Source organism: Cololabis saira, chromosome 16, assembly GCF_033807715.1.
Source record: "Cololabis saira isolate AMF1-May2022 chromosome 16, fColSai1.1, whole genome shotgun sequence".
Taxonomy (NCBI): Eukaryota; Metazoa; Chordata; class Actinopteri; order Beloniformes; family Belonidae; genus Cololabis; species Cololabis saira.
This window is the reverse complement of record NC_084602.1, coordinates 10,607,016-10,628,551: the sequence shown is the minus strand read 5'-3', so window position 1 is coordinate 10,628,551 and position 21,536 is coordinate 10,607,016. Positions and strand designations below refer to the sequence as shown.

Sequence of the window (21,536 nt, the reverse complement as noted above, 5' to 3'; positions counted from 1 at the left end):
AATCTCATGAAACTAGACATATCTCAAAAACTGTTGGATAATTCATAGAGTGAAGGTTCAGATTATGCTCGTCAGCAATGAAGTTTACATGTTCCTCTAAACAACACATTTGGGTGTGATGTGGGTAAACATGAGGATTACAGGAAATTAAATTTTAGGCTTAATAACAGGCTGAAACGGAAGGTTCACATCTTTACTAGCTATAAACAGTAGCTAGTTAACCGGCTTGTTTTGCGTGCAGAGTACACTTCAAATCCGAGTTCCCACACGGACATCTTAAGTGGCGGACTGGAAGTTTGTAGTCGGCACCAGACTCCCACGTGAGTTTTTTTTTTTCCCCGCTAGCAGACCAGTAGCAAACCTTAAAGATAAGGGAGATTGAAGACCCTCCCTTATCTTTAAGGTCTCTTGTTTGGGAACACTTTGGTGAAAAACAACAATTCACAAAGACAAGTGGATAAGACGAGAGTGGCCACATGGCTCTTATTAGAAACTATTTGATTCCACCTCTGATATTGTTTTTTAAACAAATTCTCAATTTAAGCATCCATATACCAGAAAAACATGATAAATATATTACACTTAAAGGGAAAGTTTCATTTTTTACAACCTGGACCTTATTTCTGGCATTTTTTATGGTTGTATAATCACCCAGAAAAGTTTGGTGTCATTTGGAGTCCTTCGGAAGATATTAGGAGTTTTGTGCGAGCCGCTTATCCATATAATGGTAGTGAACGGGGCACAGCGGGACACAGACGATGCAGCGTCTAAATAACATATTATTGCCGCGAAACTCGTTCATTTCTTTTGCCCACTCTTTTTTATCAGTTATTTTTAAATATTTAGATGTAAAGTCATAACTTTCCAAATTAAGTTAATGTAACCGAAGATCTGGAAGAGGCTTTTAGTGAGGCTTCTAATGAAAATGTAATGTGAACTACAAAAGCTTTGGAAACCTTCAGTAATAATGACTTAACTGATGTGCCCCATTCAACACATTATTTCCAGCTTTCACTGTATTTTCTCCAACCTTGACCAATTTTTTGTAGTTTCGGCAAATCTAAAGACACTTATACGTTGATGACATTCCGCTGTACAGCTCCATTCAAAAGTGAGAATTTCATACATTTTGGGACTTGTTTCTTGACAGACACCATAAAATGGGTGCACCTTCAATGTAAACTAAGATAAGACAGGATGTCTGAAACCTCGGCCAGACGGACTGATTCAACAAATCTGGCAGCAAATTAGATTTTTGAGGCTCCAGTCAAGTCTGAAAAATGGAGGACAATTATTTGACCAGCCGTACAACAGTCATTCAAGACAAACCTGCTTTTTCCACTTGAGGAGCATTTTAAAAATCTAGAAGACTGCTGTAGACCTCGACTGCTGGTGGACCTCCCATGATGCACTGGGCTCTTTCCTCACTCTGGTTTCTTCAGTTTTCTTGTATTTAAATATTATTATTTTCATTACTCCAATTTAAATCCTTTTCTTGTGTGTGTCACAGGTAGATGGACTCATCTGTCTTCGTTAACTGAATAATTATGGATTGATTTAATTAGACAGGACTGGACTGAAAAAAGTGCTTGAAGAAGAAATTTAATTAAAGAGAGTTGGACTGAACTGGTAGCTAGCAGGCTATTTCTTTGGATAAACAAACTGTGAGAAGGCTACACACAGTTAGTGGTTTATCGTTCTGTGAAGTCATTTTTTTTTTTCATAAAATTAGCTCTCCACCTGGCAGACTGACATTTTCACTGGTTCTTTGAGGTGCTTCTTCTGCTTTTGTCACTGTATTCCCTCCAGGACTATATTTCATGCAACTGTACGGCGAAAAACCGCAGATAATCAGTTTCCCACATTTTTCCGTTCGTTCCCCAGCAACACCTACCAGGCAGCGTTTCCGTGGGTACTGTCGTCAAGGTTACAGAGCAGCTCCAGGGTTTGGGGATTGTGGGCAGAGTCGTCAGGTGACTCATGGCTTCCTGTCTCCCAGTCCGATGGCATCCGCCACACCGCCGCACAGGACACCACCCTGCTGTCGCTGGCTGGGGGAGACACACACACACATCCAAATTAAAATTACGTTTAATTAGAACTTCAGATTGGTGAGTATTTACAGTCTGAGTGTCCTATGGAGTGATGAAAACACACCTGCAAGTGCCTGTATGAAAGAGAGGTGAGCAGGCGCTAATATGGACACACTTGCATTATAAATTAGCTATTTTCAGCACATCCACTCCAGAGCTGCAGCTGCTAATTGGGAGCAGTGGAGTAGATGTAGAAGCGATACGGTAATTAGACTAAAAGTTTGAGGCTGGAGTGCATAACCAGTCACAGAAAGAGAGAGCACAAAGGAGCCTAATTTCTTCCTGGTGGAGATATTGACAGTGTGTGGGCAACCACTGGCCTATGAAACAATGGCATTAGGCCTATTTGTCAAATTAAAAAGCAACACCTCCACAGACTCTTGAATGCTTTTACACAGCCGTGTTTTTGGAGGAAGAGGCCAGACATTCATTATGAACAAAAGCCCTTGCATAATCACTGAAAGGCAATGTGGAAATGGTCCACAGATCTTAATGCACATGTGAGTTTATGTTTGCAGTAGTACCTGGTGGATTAGATAGAGCAGCTCCGGCTGCTGACAACATCTGCACTTGCACCAACTGGGTTTGACAGTTGTTCTACATAAAAACACGGCTCTAGCTTTGTGTGTGAAAACAGGGAAATCTGGCATTAACAGGTTTTTTTTGGGTTTTTTTTTTTTTAAATGCTCATGCAAATAAATATTGTATTTCTTGTCCCTATGAAGGCTGTGAAAGTCTGTGCCTAAACTGTAAAATAAGAAATCAAGTTTGTAATTTTAGTCCTTTGAGCTTGACTGTTTTCCTAAACAATGGGAAAAAAGTATGATTTCTAAATTATTTTATCATTATATTTAATCAAAGAGTACAAAAGAAACATACTGTATCAAATGTGGAAAAAATGATATATCTTTGCTCTGAAAAATATTTGGTTTCAAGTTTTGCATTGATCATTGCCCAGCACTCGGGTATTATTTGTATAACATACAGTCTGGACAAATCTCTCAAGTGTGCATCCACGACAATCACATGACATATTCTCTAGCACAGGGGTCGGCAACCTGCAGCTCTAGAGCCGCATGCGGCTCTTTAACGCCGCCCTAGTGGCTCCCTGGATATTTTTCAAAAATGTTTGACCTTTTTTTCTTCTTTTTTTTCTCTTTTTTTCTTCTTTTTCCTTTTTTCCTTCTTTTTTCCTTTTTTTTCTTCCTTTTTCCTTTCCTTTTTAATCTCGACATTTCGACTTTTTTCTCCACATTTCAACTTTTTTTCAACATTTCAACTTTTTTCTCAAGATTTGTACTTCAACATTAATCTCGACATTTCGACTTTTTTCTCGACATTTCGACTTTTTTCTCGACATTTCGCCTTTCGCCATTTGCCTTCATTCTAAGGCTTATACAAGACTTTTCATTTTTAGCGGCTCCAGACATATTTTGGGTTACCGACCCCTGCTCAAGCACATCTGAAAACCCACCAATAAGTTGAAATAGTGTTGACATGTTTTTTGGTTTTTATTTTTATTAAATTTTCTGTTTAATTATTTGAGTTCAGGTTTAGTTGGTGCTTTGGTAGTTTTAGTTCAGTTTTAGTATTTGATGTATTGTCTTACAGATATTGACCCTAACCCCAAAAAATCAAGGATGAAAGAATCCCATCAACAATGCTATACAGTATAAAAGTTCTTTAGTCTTTCCTTAGAGTAAATTTAAAAATGAAGGGCCAAACATAACTGGCATAACAAGGCATGAAACGAAAATTTAAAAAAAAAAAGTTAATTTTACCTGTAATTCTATTCGGTTTTAGTTAGGTCTAGATTGTAAATTTTAGTTGTTTCGTTTTTGTTTTATTAAAAAAAAACGCTAGTTTTTATTCTTATTTCAGTTAATGCGATCATTTTTAGTTTCAATTTTAGTCTTAGATTTCATTAACTGCAATAACTTTTGGAGCGTCATGATGCCATCCACACAGCTCAGGTTGTCATGATCTCGATTATTTCAGCAACAAAAGCATGTTCTGTCCCATCTCGAGATTTTTTAACTGACCTTCCTTTTTTAACGGACACACTCAAAATAATCCAGAGGAAGTGAACCACTGAGGAGCTGAAATCCTACAGATTGGGTGTCATTTTGATTTAAGAAAAGCTCTGTTGAGGAGTTACAGCTGATCTTGGCCCTTTTAAGAGTGTGTCTACCAGAGGACACCATGCTTCTAAAGGGAATACACATCTACACCAGCACCACTCAGCACTCTTCACCAAATCTAAGGCAACTCTGCCTTAAAATGTATGTTGTATGTCTAAGTGGACTCTTGAGTCAAGCACTTGCAGCGCTCCACAGCACTGAAATCACAGAATCTCTGTTCGCTATTACTCTCATTCAATGAATAATACATTTTAAAACTGCAACTGCATTAAAACGATGATATTTTTGCTTAACATATCAGAATCTTGTACTGGTCCACCTATATACATATTTACAGCAAACCCATTCACTCATCCATCAAACACTGCTAAAGCAGTCTTGACCTTTCCATCCACCCATGCTCTAGCTCCAACCAACGCATTCCCATCTGAGAGATCCAATGTTTGATGTATTTATTTTTTAATATTTCTTTTTTTTAATCCCCTGATTTTTTCTCATTTTATCACTTCTACCCAAGTTTCAGTCCTGGGCATTGTTCACCCTCTGCCAACCCTGGGAGGGTTGAGGGGGGTTACTTGAGGAGTGACGGGCCGTTTCTTTTCACCAGACATGGTGGGGCTTCTCTGGCCGGACGTAGCGCTTGGAAGGTTCTTGGTTCAGTTCTCTGTTCACCACAACAGACTGAGCACGTTGCATCTCTCTGACTCCCCGCTGAAGAACATCTGCTAAGAACATCTTCTGGTCCCGGTTTTATCTGGTTTTGTTTTACCAGGATGAGCTACTCTGAGCAGGAGGGCCTTTAGAGCACCTTTATATTATGACTAATTGTAGGTGTAGGGACTGCAATGTTTCATCCTCTCCTCCTTTACTTTGTATCACTTTCACTTACTTTTAGAAACATGACGTCATATAGTCTTGTTTGACTTTGTTTCGATTGATAGTGAATGATTTCATGTGACCACATTTAAGCAACACTAGGTGACGTTTTCTCAGCTCTGGAAGAGAAAGGCTCGGCTGCGCGCGGACGCGTGTCGCACTGAGCGGATAGTTGGAGCTGCATCAGCGCGGCATGCGAGGAGAAAACATCCTCTGCAGTCTTTACTAAACCATCCCATTTTGCTTTGAAAAGAGTCCGTGTAGCAACCGGGCGGATGAACTCACGGCGCAAACAGGCCGAGTTTGGGAAAGTTAGGTGGCACTCAGCGGCGGACCGGACAGCAACGCCGACACCTGCAGCTGGGCGTGGGCGTATGATGTTACACGCACTAGGCTGACGTATGTAACTAGGTGCGCTTGCTTTATCTCTCTGAGAAGGAGAGACGAGACGAGAGAGAGAGAAAAGCCTGTAATTTAATGCCCGTGGCTAAAAGCAAATGCGTGACAATGCATATTAGAATATTCAAGAGATAGTCATTTTTAACATCGCACAGAGTAGAAGCCGAGATACATCGAGTATACTCGATATATCGCCCAGCCCTAACTTATATGTTGTCTTTTTAATATTTTCCCACAAATAAAAGGTTTGAATGGCTTGCATTTGATTGCACATTACACAGCAACTCCAAACTTTTGTAAATGGTTCTCAATTTTACGGTCAAGGTCACAGTCATGATGGGTCTAATGTCCATCGAGTCACAAACTCTGGTCTAGTGTTCCTGCTGTGGCCTTTATGAGGCTCCAGTACAGCAAATCAAAAGAATACACGTACAGATGATGATGGTGTGTGTGTGTGTGTGTGTGTGTGTGTGTGTGTGTGTGTGTGTGTGTGTGTGTGTGTGTGTGTGTGTGTGTGTGTGTGTGTGTGTACGTACATCAAGACTCTCCTGTCACACAGTGACTTTTTAGCCGCAGCCATTATCCCTCTTGTTGGTCATTATGTTCACACATTAATATTGATTATATCAGTGTCTGAAAAGGACTTCTAACACAGCTGTGACTATTAAACCTTTGAGGACTGAGGCTGTTACTGGCCAGCCATTAATATCACTGAATGGGCTCATTAGATGGAAGATAAACAAAAATAAAAGCGCATTAGGAAAATGTACAAAAGAGAAACATAAAGAGGCGAAGAATGGCGCCGAAGACAGAAGGAAACAGTAGGACTCACTCTTGTTATAGCAGGTGGTGAGCACAGCCTTATCTGCAGGACTGGCGCCAATGTTCCATATCTCCCCAGCTTGGTGCAGAAGGACATTCTTATTAATGATGTTATTCTCATCATCAAAGTCAATGATGTGGATCTGAAAGAAGAGCAGAGATGGAGAGAGGAGATGTGTTGAGGGTGAAGCAGAAAAACAAGGCGTGCACCTCCCTCCATTCCCTCCAAATGCAGTTCAAAGCTGTACTCGCTCCTCTATTTGCCCTGAAAAGAAGAAAGCAACAGCCTTTAATATGACAGTAATTTCAAGGTAGAAGTCACTGTGTTGTGATTTTCTTTTTTTCATATGATTAAAGTGTTCTAGCTTGATTGGCCCATAAAGTAGAGTTTAAGACACTTTCAGAAGTCACGTTGGATCTGTGGGAGTGACATTAGATGAAATAATGGGGTAAAAAGGAATTTGATAAAAGCTCATTGGGATTTGTTTTTCAAATGGCTCATTTAAATGGGTTCAAAAGTCCGTACATTATCAGGGAAAGCTTTTACTTTGTAATTTTAAAGGCAAACAAATATTTGGAGACCAGACACTGAAAAACTGAACATCCATTACAAAACGTGAGTGGACAACAAGAATTTCTTCCATGGACTGAGAGTAATGCACATATGATTGGCTCTGATCAACAAACTTTCCGCTGGAACAGAAACAACGTTTCAGATGTCTGTTATGGTTGTATGGTACCAGAGCAATTCACACCGTGAAGTGGTGTTATTGGCAGGAATGTATAGAAACCCAAACCTCCAATGAACATCACAGTTTAATCATTTGATTAAACTGTGTCCAGTTCAAAACCATTCCTGAGTCAAACATTAAAAGAGCCCCATATCTATTATTACCGGTAGATTCAATTCAATCCAACAACATTTTATAAAACCCTGAAGGGAAATTAAATGTTGCAGCAAGTTTCATTGTCCAAGTTTCTTCAGAGACGTTACAGATGTTCTGGCTGTGGACAGGAGGGATCTGAAAACCCTCCGGCCGAAGATCGTATGAAGTTTAAATTTTCGTTAGGGACCGAAACAGTGATTCGAAGCCGTTCTGAGTGAGAACAGAAAACATGTTTGCAGCAAAATGGCAGTTAATGTTGGTACTTTAGGCAATCAACTCGCGAAAATAAAGTGATATTTCAAGCCTCTGATAAGAGTATAAAATCCACTTCAGAGACTGTGTGGATAGGATCAAAATGCATGCAAACTACTGTTAACAGATGCTAAAGGAGGAGAGTTCCCGGTCTCTACTTCAATAGAACTGAGTCAATACTTGGATATTTATGACAGGATAGGCAAGTGTTAGAAGCAGAGATCATGAACCAGCTAGTTCTGTTTAAACTCCACAATGTTCCTTGTGTGAAGTGGAGGTCTTGACATGTTCTAGCTAAAACAGTGGTCTAAGTTTGGTAAATTAATGAATAGACTGAATTACGGCCTGATGTTATTTAAAGTCCATTTGTAATATTACCAGTATACACTATACCAATACACTATTGTTTTATAGTTACACAAACAGATCTAAAATTAGTTGGACAGATTCATTCCCGGACCACTAGAATACAGCAGATTCAGCATGAGCTGTTTGTGCCCGACACGTCCGGTATGGTACCAGAAACTGGGCCATTCGCAGAGGAAATGGTTCATATGGTGTTGGAAGTGAGTTGCTCCCACCATAGTCTTCTTCTTTAACAGTGTGTGTTGCTCCAGAGAGAATGATAGGATACACCGCAAGAAGGGGACTGAGCGGATGATCATATTACTGAATGAGGAAGGTCAGCGAGGTCTGAGGCAGAGGTGGGTTGTAATGAGTTACATTTACTCCGTTACATTTACTTGAGTACGTTTTGGGAAATGTTGTACTTTTAGGAGTAGTTTTGAATCACTATACTTTTTACTTTTGAGTAGATTTGTGAAGAAGAAACTGTTACTGTTACTCCGCTACATTAGGCTACGTTGAGCTGTTACTTTTCTTTTATCCCTTTTATCCGCATCAATCTCATGACATCACTGAGTGATTCTTTGGGAAGAATGTTTGTTTTTGCATGTTTTGTCACATATACACAGACTCAAACACACACAGAGTTTATATGAGTTCATGGGCTTGTTCTAGTTGTGCCTGCGGACCCTTAAAAAAGAAAAGTACAAAGGCTTGAAATTTTGTGCTACTTGTGCTTAATTTATTTTTTTATTCTATTATTATTTATTAAAGTACTTGAATTTACTTTAAGATTATTTTAATAAAAGCTGTTTTTTATTAATTTTAATTTATTTTATTATTTTATTGATTTAATTTGCCTGAAGATGATTTTGTACTTTTGTCTGTTTGAATGGTTGTGTTAAAAAATAAATCAGACATTATTCAACAGTTACTCAGTACTTGAGTAGTTTTTTCACCAAGTACTTTTTTACTTTTACTCAAGTCATTATTTGGATGACTACTTTTTACCTCTACTTGAGTCATATTATTCTGAAGTAACAGTACTTTTACTTGAGTACAATTTTTGGCTACTCTACCCAGCTCTGGTCTGAGACCAGAACCGAGGTCCAGTTGAACCAGTGACTGGAGGAAATCCAGCCGAGGACCAGCTGGAGTCAGGAGGGTTAATGTGCCTCGGTGCCAAACAGTTAAACTTAGTATGTGTGCAGATGCCTTCAAAAAGACCTGCTGGGACACTTTTCCCTCCCGCTCTTCCTGTTGTTCTCTCTTTCTTTTATTACTTTAAAGATGCTGTGGCTCTAGTGGCTTTTATTGAAAGTTGTTTGACAGGAAATGTGGGGCAGAGAAAAAGGGGAAGACACTGCAAAGTGAATCACAGGGAATCGAACCTGGAGTGATAAAATCCCTAGGCTGTGCACCCCCACGCGCAGAGCGGTACATCAGGTCCACATCCCTCAATGCCTATGTGGGGTAAGGTTGGCAGTTCTCTGTCAAAACGTCCGCTCCGTGCTCTTCTGGCTGCACAGACGATGTCCCTTCGTGGTCACCAAAATGTTGTGGAAAAACCCATCAAATGCTCTTTAATGTGGACTGGACTGAAAAATGAGTATCTATGTTACCAAGAATAAGACTTGAGATGATTCAGATTTGGGTAGATTTAATTAAACAGTTGCATTCAAAAGGATCAAAACATACATCAGGCGTCTCGATGCATGAATGACAATGAAACAGAGGATCATACTGATTTTAAAGCGTAGAGGATGATACATTCTAGTAGACAAAACATTGTTGTTCCCACCGCTAATCTTTGTTTGGGCAGAGTAGCCACATATATACGCACTTTAATCTTGCAAGGTTCTTGAGGTTTTTTTTGTGTTCATAGGTGTGTGTGTGTGTGTGTGTGTGTGTGTGTGTGTGTGTGTCCTTCACCAGCCCTCTTGATAGTCTAGCCATATGTTATTGATCCTTAGAAGAAAAAAGAAGAAAAGATTCTGCCAAAAAGGACTAATATTACCGACACTGAGATGTGAAAGACCGGAGAAGAAAAGACAAGACAGCGATGAGGGCAGTTTGGTGACTATATGATGTGTTGTAGTGTCTGTGAATGAGTGTGTAACGTATTGTGTTGGAATAAAAGGAGAAATTTCAACATAGGACAACCAGGTATTTATGACCAGAAAACAACGTAAGTAATCTTCTTTTTTAATTAATAATTATCACAAAATGATTATTAATAACTCTTTAATATCTGAACCAGCACCCCCTTTGTGGCCCAACATATGCATATACACAGATAAATACACACACATCACTTGCTTATCATACATGTTGCAGTAAAACATGAGGTGCATGGACGTTTAAAACGCCAAAGCTCTAAACCAGGTAGGATGAAGTACATTTGAGTACACGTTTGTGAGGTAATTAATGGCATCCATAAATTTAGTTATAAGTACCAGATTAAACCATCTTTTTCCACCTTCATCAGAGAAAGTGGAAGTTTTCCACCAAAACATGTCAGGTAAACAATAACCTAAAGTCTGAGATAAAATAAACTGCAAAGTTAATTATATGCCAGGATAAAATGAACTTCATTGAATCATCTTCTTGACTGATAAAAAGGCTACTTTCTGCCACTCCAAAGAGCCAGGGCAACCTTGAACCGATCCACTGATCACCAGACTAATAAGTTCTCAAGTTATTTCATTCAGTTACTTCCAGAACAATCTTCATGAATTAGCTTCTACATTACATGCTGCTTCAGGTTTCTCTGCCCCATGTCCACTCATATTTCATTGAGTATGTGTATTGAGTTGTGTATTTTGTACTCACCTGGCTAATCTAAACTCATATTTCACTCAAATATTGTTTCCTCTTTGGTCATAAGATAATAAGTGTCTATATGCCAGTTCAGTTACTTCCTCCGATATTGTTCACAGTTTGCCCCTTCCCTTTTACCAAGCACTTCCTAGCTTTCAAATGACAACTTTCTCCTGAAATTCTCATTGGCTGCTCATCAAGAATCATCGAGCTTTACACGTTATATGAACACAATTAGCAATGCAAGAATTAGACGCCAAGAACTTCTCCTAGCCATTGCCACAAAGTACCAGAAATGCTCTCAGGTCTCCTTGACTGGGCGGTTTCCTGACCTGAGGCTTTCTGCACATCAACAAATCTTTTACAGCACACAAGTTCAACAAACAAACTCAAGTTTTATTCATAAGCAGCTAATAGAAAAACACCCTTACTGAGCTCTTTTCATTAGATGAAAATCTATTTTGCGAGACCCCTTGATTAAATGCAGTTCAGGACCCTCGGTGCAGTAAAACAGTGAGGGTCTCAAGGTTTGATCAGACAATTAATGGTAGTTTCCCCCATAAGAAAGACACTTACGGCACCTTGGAGAGCAGTTAATAGGGTTGCACTGGACAATAACTCCTTGCAGGCACTTCCACTCCCCTTGCCTGTAGTACTTTTACAGGCCGAACATGGGGATGAGAGAAGGTGGAGTAAATGAGGAGGAGGAGAGCACTGGAGCGGCAGCATCCTTCAGCCTCCTCAAAGTCAGCTCGGCAGCTATTAACCTTGGGTTGGACTGCATCGAGCAAAAAATTATTACGCAAAGTTATAATTTTATGGTGGTGGAGGTGCCGCACAAATAAATTCAGGCTGGTGGGACAGGGTAATTGGAGGGCTTGATAATAGGGTCCCCCCCAAATGAACCAAGGTGTAAGAGGAGAGAAGTTCCAGCCCTCCACCCGCAGGTGATTTATCCCTCATTCTTCCAAGCCTGGGGAGTGACTCATAGCCTTCAGCCACTTGGGTATGATCCCAGCACTTTTAATTATGTGCCAGTGGTGGGAGGAATTAAGTCAGGGAGGACGAGAGGAGGGAGACTGCTAAGATGGGGGGGGGGGGGGTGCGGGAGGGATAAAGCTGAACTGGCTCGTGGCCCTCACTTCATGGGCTTCGCTGCTAAAGCTCTTTAGCCGCACAGATGACAGTAAGCGGGACGGAGGAGTAGTGAGAGGGTGAGAGGTGCCAAGCTTGGGCGTTTTATCTCGTTAGCAGCCTTAAATGCCATGCCGAGGCGCCGTCCGATCTGTCATTCCAACTATTGGTCTCTCAGGGATTTGAGAGGTGCTCAGCGAGTTAAGAGAGACATTTCCACCCCGCATTATGCTTAATGGGAGGTGGAGAGGCCAGCAGGCTTATGGATACAGCAGAAGCTATCGGAGCTGAAATGCCAATCCAAAAAACATTTTTCATACCAGTCAGGGCGCGCTGTGGTTGAAATTTAAACCGGGAGTTCGGTTTGGAAAGGCCTTTTATCTGATCACACAAAGGATACAAGTGGAACCATAACTAAACAAATGAGTGTGTTTAATGATATAAGCACTAATAATACAAAAAAAAAGAAATCAAACCAAAGCAACAGGTTGTATCCAACTAGAACATCTAAAAAAAATCCATGCAGTCGGCCGAGGTGCCGTCATGGTGTCTGTGCTCTTCTGCATGGTCCTGATTGTGAGACTCTAAGCAAACAGAAGGTTCTTTAATGATGTGTAATGGTGGACTGATAGAAGTGACAGTTGTGCTCAAGCTTGGCGAGAGTGGAGCAATGCGAGTGTAGGCCGTTGTGGAATCGAGAGGCCTCGGTACCAAAACTACGACCCAGTACATGTGCACATGCCTTCAAACAGCCTTGCTGGGACACTTTTCCCTCCCACTATTCCGTTCTTTTTTTATTAATGCCAATACAAAAAAACATTTTTCATACTGTACCAGTCAGGGGTTTGGGCTGCGGTCGAAATTTAGCCCGGGACTTTGGTTTGGACTGACCTTTTATTTGATTGCATGAAGTGGAACCATCATTTTAAGACAAATACTTTTATTGGCAGTATAAAAACAATGTAAACATATGAGTGTGTGTGACTGTGTTTAATTATAAAAGCATCAAAATAAAAAACAGGCAGCTTATCAACACAGAAGCAAATATTCAGAAACAGACTTGTCACTTAATAACGATAACAGCAACAATGATAACGTTAATTCTTTTCTAAAGTTATATAAGTATTAGGACACAAAAAAAAAATACAAATAAGAAAAGCACCACGCACGCACGCACGCAGGCACGCACGCACGCACGCACGCACGCACGCACGCACGCACGCACGCACGCACGCACGCACGCACGCACGCACGCACGCACGCAGTGTAAATTAATCAAATCACTTTAATTTATTTTTCTTGAGCTGGTGAAAATGTCTATTATCACAATATAAATATAGGCTCTCTCCTGAAATACGTTTTATTTTGCAATGAAGAAAAGGTGTGTTTTTCTGGTCAGCCAGTATCAATTTTGTTTTGAACTATAACATTACCGATGATAAGCTACCTTTAATGTTTTTTTCTGTGCCCTGAACACATCCAAAAAGTATACGCCATGGGTCTGGGATGATGGGGCCACGTAGGCAGATCTTGCTGCTGATGCGGCTCATGCTGCTCAGTACTGTGTCAATGGCCCGGCTGGCTGTGCCCACGCTGCCCTCAATCTCTCCGCCACTCTCTCACCGTCATGTTGGCACATTTGGCTGCATCCTGCGCCAACCTTTTTTTTGCCCTCAGCCTTTATGCACCACCCATTTCTTTTTCCGGCTTCTTTCTTTTAGAAAGAAAGAGGAACGAACATGTCTAACAGGAAACCTACGGCTTAAGAGCAGCAGAACCAATTACATTTCAACAGAACCAAGGATCTGCTCAGTAGACAGTAGACGTGACGTCACCCTCAACACTCCGTGGCCGCAGCTGTTGCCGGCCAGCGACTTCACGTTTGAAGCGGTCCCGGTAGCGTGACGTCACAACACCACGTTGGGTGCGCTGACTGTATCTATGGCGCTGACGCGTATGTCTGTTATTGTATGTGGCGAGCGAGGACCACCGGACACGACTGTACTTTGATCACGGCTCTTCTTCTCCGACGGAATATTCATTCATTCATTAGCTTACAGACCAGTACAAGAAAATGACTTAAAAAAGAAGGGAGGGGGGATTGGTTGTCTATTCTGCCCAATAAAGTGTATCATTGACCCAGTCGTTGCTTGCCATAGACATAATAAAGCGCTGAGAGCCACGTGGCCGTCGTCTTGGATCCGTCATCAGCTCCTTTTCACTTGTTCAAATTGACCAAAACTCACAGGATTCTCAATAGATCTCCTTTATTGCAAAAATCAGACATGTTGCAATGATAAAGGATGCTTGGTTACACTGAAAAAGCTTATTTTTATAGTTTGCAAGAGGATAGTAGGTAATATTTTATGTGTCCAGGTACACAAAATAATGCTTGATTCTATTAATATAATCACTATAACAATACATATATACAAATATTTGAATTTTTTTAAATACATGTGTAACATGAATATATTCACACATCGCGTCACTCAGTGTTCTGTCCAAATCCTCTGTCTTGAAGTGTTGGCTGCGTATCAGAGGAATAACTGCTGGTAAATCCCTCTCTTCTCACAGCAACTTCCCACTTCTTCCATAACTCTTCATCTTGGGAAACCTGATGTGGGAGAGTCTTCAGAGACATTTTTACAAAAGGAAGTTACCTTCTTTCTTCAAATTTCTTCAAACCTTTCTTTAATCCATTGTTCATCGGGACATTATCCTAGTAGAACCATATTTATTCTGAACTAACAAAAACATATTTTGAATGTATTAAAATGGATCAAGATGGTATGAAACAGAATAAATATTTAGCTTTAGTTAAAGATGGACATAATTGTTGTCTGTGTAAAATACTCAGTCACACTGGGCTTATTTTTACAACAGTATTCAGAATTTCAGTTGTAATCTCCATCTGTGTTACAGAATGTGAGATTCATGAAGTTTCATAGATTTACTTTCATGAAATAACTTACATAACTAGCACTAAATGTGAGTGAGCCTGACTAGCTGGACCGGATCTTGCTGGTGGACAGATTATTACAGGGCAGTAACTGTTGTAATAACTAAATACAACTAATATTGATATTCAGTCTTACTTGTGAAAAGCAATCCCCCGTTTCTTGGTTCCGATGGTCCAAAGATTAGGATTAGAACAAGGAAACGCTCCACAGCTCTGGCATCTTTCATCCGTAGCAGCAGATGGCGGAGACGTTTCTCATGCACAATGCAGCGTCTACTCTTTATTATGTCTATGGGTGTCTGCTAGCTGCAGTTGCGAGAAAGGTCTGCCACGGTCAACCGTGACTGTGTTTGTGATCAAAATAAATAAATACGTACCTACACAAATAAGCTAATAAGAGCTAATTCAAACTCACCTCAGGAGTTAACTGATTATAGCTGGAAAACGTATGCAGCATGGGAAATAAAAAGAGTTTCATGAATAAAACAAACTGGAGAGACTGAGCCCAGGATTCAGCTGTGGGGCCACCTCAAAGATCGTGACCTGGAGGATGAATAAGGACTCCGGTTAGGGATTAGAGCCCTAAACGCCCTTTTTACTAGTGCCAAGTGTCAAAATAACGTTGTTTTTTTTTTTTTAAAACACACACACACACACACACACACTGACCAGCCACTTTATTACTAGTATCAACCAAACCGGCTTAATTCTTCATGGCTAAATCAACAAGTTGCTGGAAATATCCCTCAGAGATCCGGGACGATTTGTCAGTTGCTCATCCATGATCAAAGTTTCCTGTGTCACCATTTCATTTAGGGGTGGGTAAAAATATCGAAAAATCGATGCATCGCAATTATCCCCGCCCTGATTCAATATTGATTGAGCAAAGCCTCTGAATTGATTCACCTCCTGGCCAGTGGGGGCGCTGTGCGCAACATTTTCTTTTGATTCACGTTTTGTGGACGGTGGCGACCAAACAACGACGATGGCAAGCGGAAAATCTTTCAGATCAGACGTTTGGACTCATTTTGAATTCCCATTTAAAGAAGGAACACGAGAAACTGACAAAAGTAGGGGGGTGTATAATTTCACCGTAGGCCGAAATAAAAATTATGAAAAATTTCCAACAGGTATTTGTGTATTTCTATGTCTTACTGAATCGATATTAAAGCATTTAAATCAATATCGAATAGAAACTAGGGATGTCCCGATCAGGTTTTTGTGCCCCCGAGTCCGAGTCCGAGTCCTTTGATTTTGAGGACTTGCCGATACCGAGTCCCGATCCGATACTTTTATAAAACAATAAAAAATGAAGAAGAGAAAAGAAAATTATGCAGGATGACCCTTTTATTATATTTTAACATGTGTACTGTAAACTGAGCACATAGGAGGTAGGCAGCTTGAACATTCTTAAGTCAGTATAAAAACATTTTCTTCACATTAGAAGTAGTAGGAGTAGACTACTAGTGCAACATTAGAACTAGGTTTGTGGTGTTAAAAGCAGCTTTGTCCTTGCCACCCCTCGAAATCCCCATTTGACAAATCTTACAGTTTGCGACAGCATTGTTTCTCCTCGTTCACTCTGAAGTAATTCCACACAACAGACATGATAGCATAGGGCTGCTTCAGCTTCAAAACAAACAGGCGTGCTCTGCGCGCATGCAGTGCTCTCCGCGCATGCGCAACGCAGAGCCTTCAGCGCAGGGTCTGGCGTAGGGTGCGCGTCGCCGCGAACCCTACGCTGTAGACTCTGCGTCGGTGCGACGCGGAACCATAAATCAACGCACACGTGGATGTCGGCGCCAGTGAGTATTTTCACCGGACATTTTGACCGGAGAGATTATAAAATACCGGACTTCGGCATATTTTACCGGACAAAGTCCGGCAATTACCGGACAACGGAAACCCTGATATATATATATCCGATTCCTGATCGGCTCATAACGTCCGAGTCCGGATCGAGTCTGCAATCACGTGATCGGCCCCGATTTCCGATCACGTGATCGGATCGGGACAACTCTAATAGAAACCTAAATAATCGAAATCGAATCGTGAGGTTCTTACCAATACCCAGCCCATTACAATTATCTCATGTTAATGTTCAAGACACCAGATTTAGATGATCTGACCCTTGTGACATGGCACTTTTACCAGCTGGAGTGTGGGTACACTTCTGTCATAAGGTAATCAACATGATCGGCATCAATACTCAGGTAAGTTGTTGCGTTTAAATCATGAGTTGGGGCCTGAAGTCCCGCCCTAATATTAGTTGGGTCAGGGTAATAGCCCTCACATCACAAATGCGGGTCATCCGTCTATGACCACTGGGATCAACTGGGCATCCTGCAGCTGAATCATGGGCTCTGTAAACCCAAAATCCAACCATCTGAGGACAAACAGCCATCAAAGTACTTTAAAAATCACCTTTCTTGATGCTCAGTTTGAACTTCAACATATTGATCATTCCTACATGCCTCAATGTATTAAAGGTGCTGATTAGATATGTGTGATGATGAGCAGTTGAACAGGTGTACCCAGTAAAGTGGTTGTTAAGCTTATCTTAAACCGTGGATTTGTGTAAAACAACATGATATAAGTGATAAAAATGAGAACTAATATCTGAACTCAATTCACAATCTACTCATCACAGAATAAGAGAAATCTCCGAGGTCGCATCCATGACTCTTTGAGATTGCTGTTATTAAATCTTGGTGCTAATCTCTGGTACTGTGTATGAGTTTCATTTTACGGCTTGTTATCGTGTGTCTGAATGTTTTACAATGTAAAGTAAAATAATTAAGTTTCGTATAAGTCCCTCTCTCGATGGAGGGGTAGCCACAGTGAATCTTCATAGTCCACACACAGACTTGATCTGTGTTTTCTACACCAGATGCCCTTCTGACATAACTTTGCAAGCACGGAGAGAAGCTCACACAGCCGGGAATCGAACTGGTGACCTTCTGGCTGGGAAGAAACTCCAGCTGGAGGTTGCCTCCCGGAAGGTTTAGGTAACCAGAACGAACCAGACAAAGAGTGAGAGTAAGGAGGTAACTGAAAGTCAACACTTAAAATGGAAAGCAAGTGTAAAACGTGTCCATGCAGCTAAATAAAGGACACAGATCAGAATCACAAACTGTTGTTGATCCTTCTGTATTAAATATGATTCCCCAACCTCCCTACTTGCACCCACTTTACAACCAAGATCACACATTATAAGTTTTATAAGTAACTAAAAAACAAGCAACAAAAAAGTTGCCCGAGGAGTCTGATGATTATTAATGAATAAATGAATAAATGAATTATCTAAAATGCAGAGTGGATCTTTAGCTTGACAAATCAGAAACTAACTTCAATGTCATGGACCGCATTGTTGCTATAATTAGTTGGTTTCCAGACCCCTCAGACCACTTTGTTGTCTGTTTCCAAAAAGAGATTAGTAGCAAATCTAGCGACATTTTTCAGGTATTATGGAAGATAAACGTGAAAGCATGTTTCATTCTTCACAGCGAGCAGCAGCGTGGCGTTTTCCCTTTCCCAGGGCAATCTCTCAGGCCGCTAGTCTTCATGCAGCAGCCTCTCTGAGCTCCAGCAGGAGCAGGAGATTTTAACACAACTCCACATCTAGACTGCAAATGAATGACGCATCCGTTAACGTCCTGGTTGATCCTGTGCTGGCCAGTGCAACTGAAGAATAATAATCAATAATCCCTTCATTCAAACTGATTCAATGGCGCTGCATTGGCCCGCAGCTAGGATAAACAAAATTGGTGAAAGTGGTCGTGGAAAGGGATTCTGGGGCTCGGTGAAGCGGGTGTAGGTGGGTGCCGCGCCGCCATTCCATCAAGGTGGTTGGGAGCTTCTCTCAATACGCCTGAGATGCTTTTAGTTTCAGAAATTTTACAGTATTACAATCTGAACCAACTAGTGAAAGTCCAAGCCCACCCAGAATTCTGCCGCGTTTTGTTCTTCTTCCTCTTTGTTTTAATCATACCCTCGATCTCGTCATTGCCTACGGCGTGGAAACCGATAATCTGTTAGTGTCGCCTGTAAACTCCCTCCTATCTGAGCACTATTTAATGGCGTTTGAATTTAACATTGTCGACATTAAAGTGCAAAATAGGAGGTATTATTTTATCAGATGTTTATCTGATAAGCTATTACTAAATTTAGGGAGGCCATCGCTCATCTTACCACAGTGGAACATAGTGAAGCAGTCGAGGCCAGTGACCTAGGTTCTAACTCCACAGATGTCGATATCCTCGTCAGTAACACTGCAGATTTGCTGTACTCAGCTTTAGATGCACTTGCACTTGCTTGAGAAAGAGGGTCTCTAACCATAAGAGCTTAACTCCCTGGTATAATTCAGATTTCCGGAGGTTGAAACAAAAAGTGTGTAAAAATCAAAAGGAACAGGTCCTCTTGTAAGTCTGTAGTCTTTTATTGTGCATTGAAAGATAGTCTAATAGTATATAAAAAAAAGCCCTTCGCAAAGCTAGAACAGCTTATTATTCATCGATGATAGAGGATAATAAAAATAACCCACGTTTTCTGTTCAGCACTGTAGCCAGGCTGACGAGGAGTCCCAACTCTGTTGAGCCGTGCATTCATGCAGCTCTCAGTATTGAAGAACTTTATGAATTTCTTTAACAGTAAAATCATCAAAATTAGAGAATAACATCAACTTGGCCCACCCGGTAGCGGCTGTGGGCATTTCTTCAGCTTTAGCGACTTCCTTAGGCTCTGACTTCACTCTAGACTGTGGAGTGGGAATTCCAGCCAAGTGCAACGTATCCAGAAGCAACTGCTGCTGTAAAGTGGTTTGTATGGATAAACACCAGCTGGCAAATCAGCCAAGAGCAGCAGAATTGACATATTACAAAGAACTAGAACACAATCAGCCACTTTTCCATGATGGACTGCTGACTAATCGTACAAATGTGTGAAATGAATGCACGATTAAACAGGTCTTATGAGTATTAATCAAGTCAAGTCAAAGTTTATTTCTATAGCAAGTGTTTATGAAAGCAGTTAGCGTATATTAAATATATATATGGAACTTATCTTCATTAGTTTTAGTCTTGAATAAAATGAAGAGTAGAATCAAAATTAATATAATTCAATATTGAGGGAATTTATCAACAACACTGCTCAAAACTGAAAAAGCACTTATTAGCTCTGGCTTTTCTGTTGTTTGTAAGTGCAAGAAACACTCGCAAAGAATGACAACTTTTTATTCTTTTTTACTTTCGATCCAGCGGGCCATTGTCGGCATTGGATTTGGCACAATAGCTGCCAGCTTCTCACTATAAATGCACAGCCTGTCCAAACTTAAAGACAGTCGGGGACGTGTCTCATGCTGTGGGTGACCAGCCTAGAGATACTAGTCATTAGCCTCTCCAAGGCTAACGTCAGCATATCTGTGAAAATGGGTAACAGAGGCAGTACACAATCCGGTGAGTGACCAGCCTAGGCGTGCTAGTCGTTAGTCTCTCCAATGCTAACCCACATCAGGGACAGTAGGCGATCCAATGAGTTGCTGGGTTCGACACCAAAATTACTGGCCAAGTAATGTGAGCAGTCGCCTTCTCAGTTGCCAGTACCGGCCGCTCAGTTATCGGTGCAAGCCTATCAGTGATCAGATCAATAGCCGGCTTTGGAGGTTTGATTTTCCAAATAAAATCCTTTCTGTTTTAAATTAATTGAGGTTTAGGAAGCATGACTTCATCCATGAATGCACATCTCTAAGACAGTTTAGCAGAGTCGAATGTCCTTTCCCCAAAGGAAGAATGTAGCAAAGAGAAGACTAAAGAAGAGGCCCAAGTATGGAGCCTTGGGGAACTCCATAACTGAGCACAGACACTGCAGAAGAGTACTGGCCTAAGTTAACAGGAAAAACTCCTGTCAGACAGATAAGACCAGAACCCTTTAATTAATGAATTAATAAATTAAACTTAACATTGATTTACTGCTGAATGTTGGATGTTACACATGCTTATCTAAAGTCTATGCAAGATGTTCTATTCACTGTGAGCATTTCTGTTTCAAGACAATATTAGGACTCAAATTAATGAGTTGGTTATAGTAGAAAGTGAGAAATTTTATCATTTCATGAAAATACTAGAGTTGAGTTTTTCTGTCCGACCACACCCCGAAGACGCCTTGTGCCAAAGCCGCCTTTAATGAAATCCGTCGCCGGCTCCACGAAATACTGTGGATTTGCTATGGTCTGCTCTACCCGGCTCGCCTATGGATCACTCACAACGGCGCAGAGAGGGAGTTCAGGTCGGCAGAAGAGGCCAGCACATTCATCAGGTCGCTCAACGTGTAAGAGAACCGAGAAGTGATACACACCGTTGAGGAAGCAGTTCAGTGTGTTTTTTTGTTATTTCTTTCTTTTCCTTCCTTGGGGATCCGCATTCAGTCTATTTCTATCTCTAGGAATTTAACATATAGCCACCAATAATAATACTCCTGATGTCCCACTCACTGGGTCCTCTGTGCGATTCTTGAGCTGGAATATTAAAAGTCATGGGGTTATTTGAAAATGATTCTGCTCCTGTCGTTACGTAACGACGGGAGCGATGCGTGAAACCACGCCCACAATTAACTCCGCCGGCCGGAACTTCCGCCATTTTTCCGTAGTGGTGTATCGCGTCATTCAGGCAGCCAATCAGCACAGAGCCTCATTATCATAGCCCCGCCCACTCAGAATCCCACATAGATAATGAGGTTAGAGAATGGGAAGATAAAGACATGGCTCAGAGGTGGAATTTCTAATTTATTTATCAAAAACAATCAAAAGCTT

At 41.0% G+C, this 21,536-nt stretch overlaps 2 protein-coding genes across 2 annotated transcripts in view; both read right to left on the bottom strand.

Moving 5' to 3' along the window:
• Positions 1–21,536, bottom strand: part of adi1 (acireductone dioxygenase 1) — a 263,833-nt gene that overhangs the window by 174,780 nt on the left and 67,517 nt on the right. The gene's annotated exons all lie outside the window — the stretch shown is intronic.
• Positions 1–21,536, bottom strand: part of eipr1 (EARP complex and GARP complex interacting protein 1) — a 90,054-nt gene that overhangs the window by 66,613 nt on the left and 1,905 nt on the right. Inside the window, exons 3-4 of the mRNA XM_061743580.1 lie at positions 6,342–6,474; positions 1,895–2,051 (exon numbers count right to left, since the gene is read on the bottom strand). Coding sequence (XP_061599564.1) covers positions 1,895–2,051; positions 6,342–6,474 — 290 coding nt within the window. The remainder of the gene's footprint in view (positions 1–1,894; positions 2,052–6,341; positions 6,475–21,536) is intronic.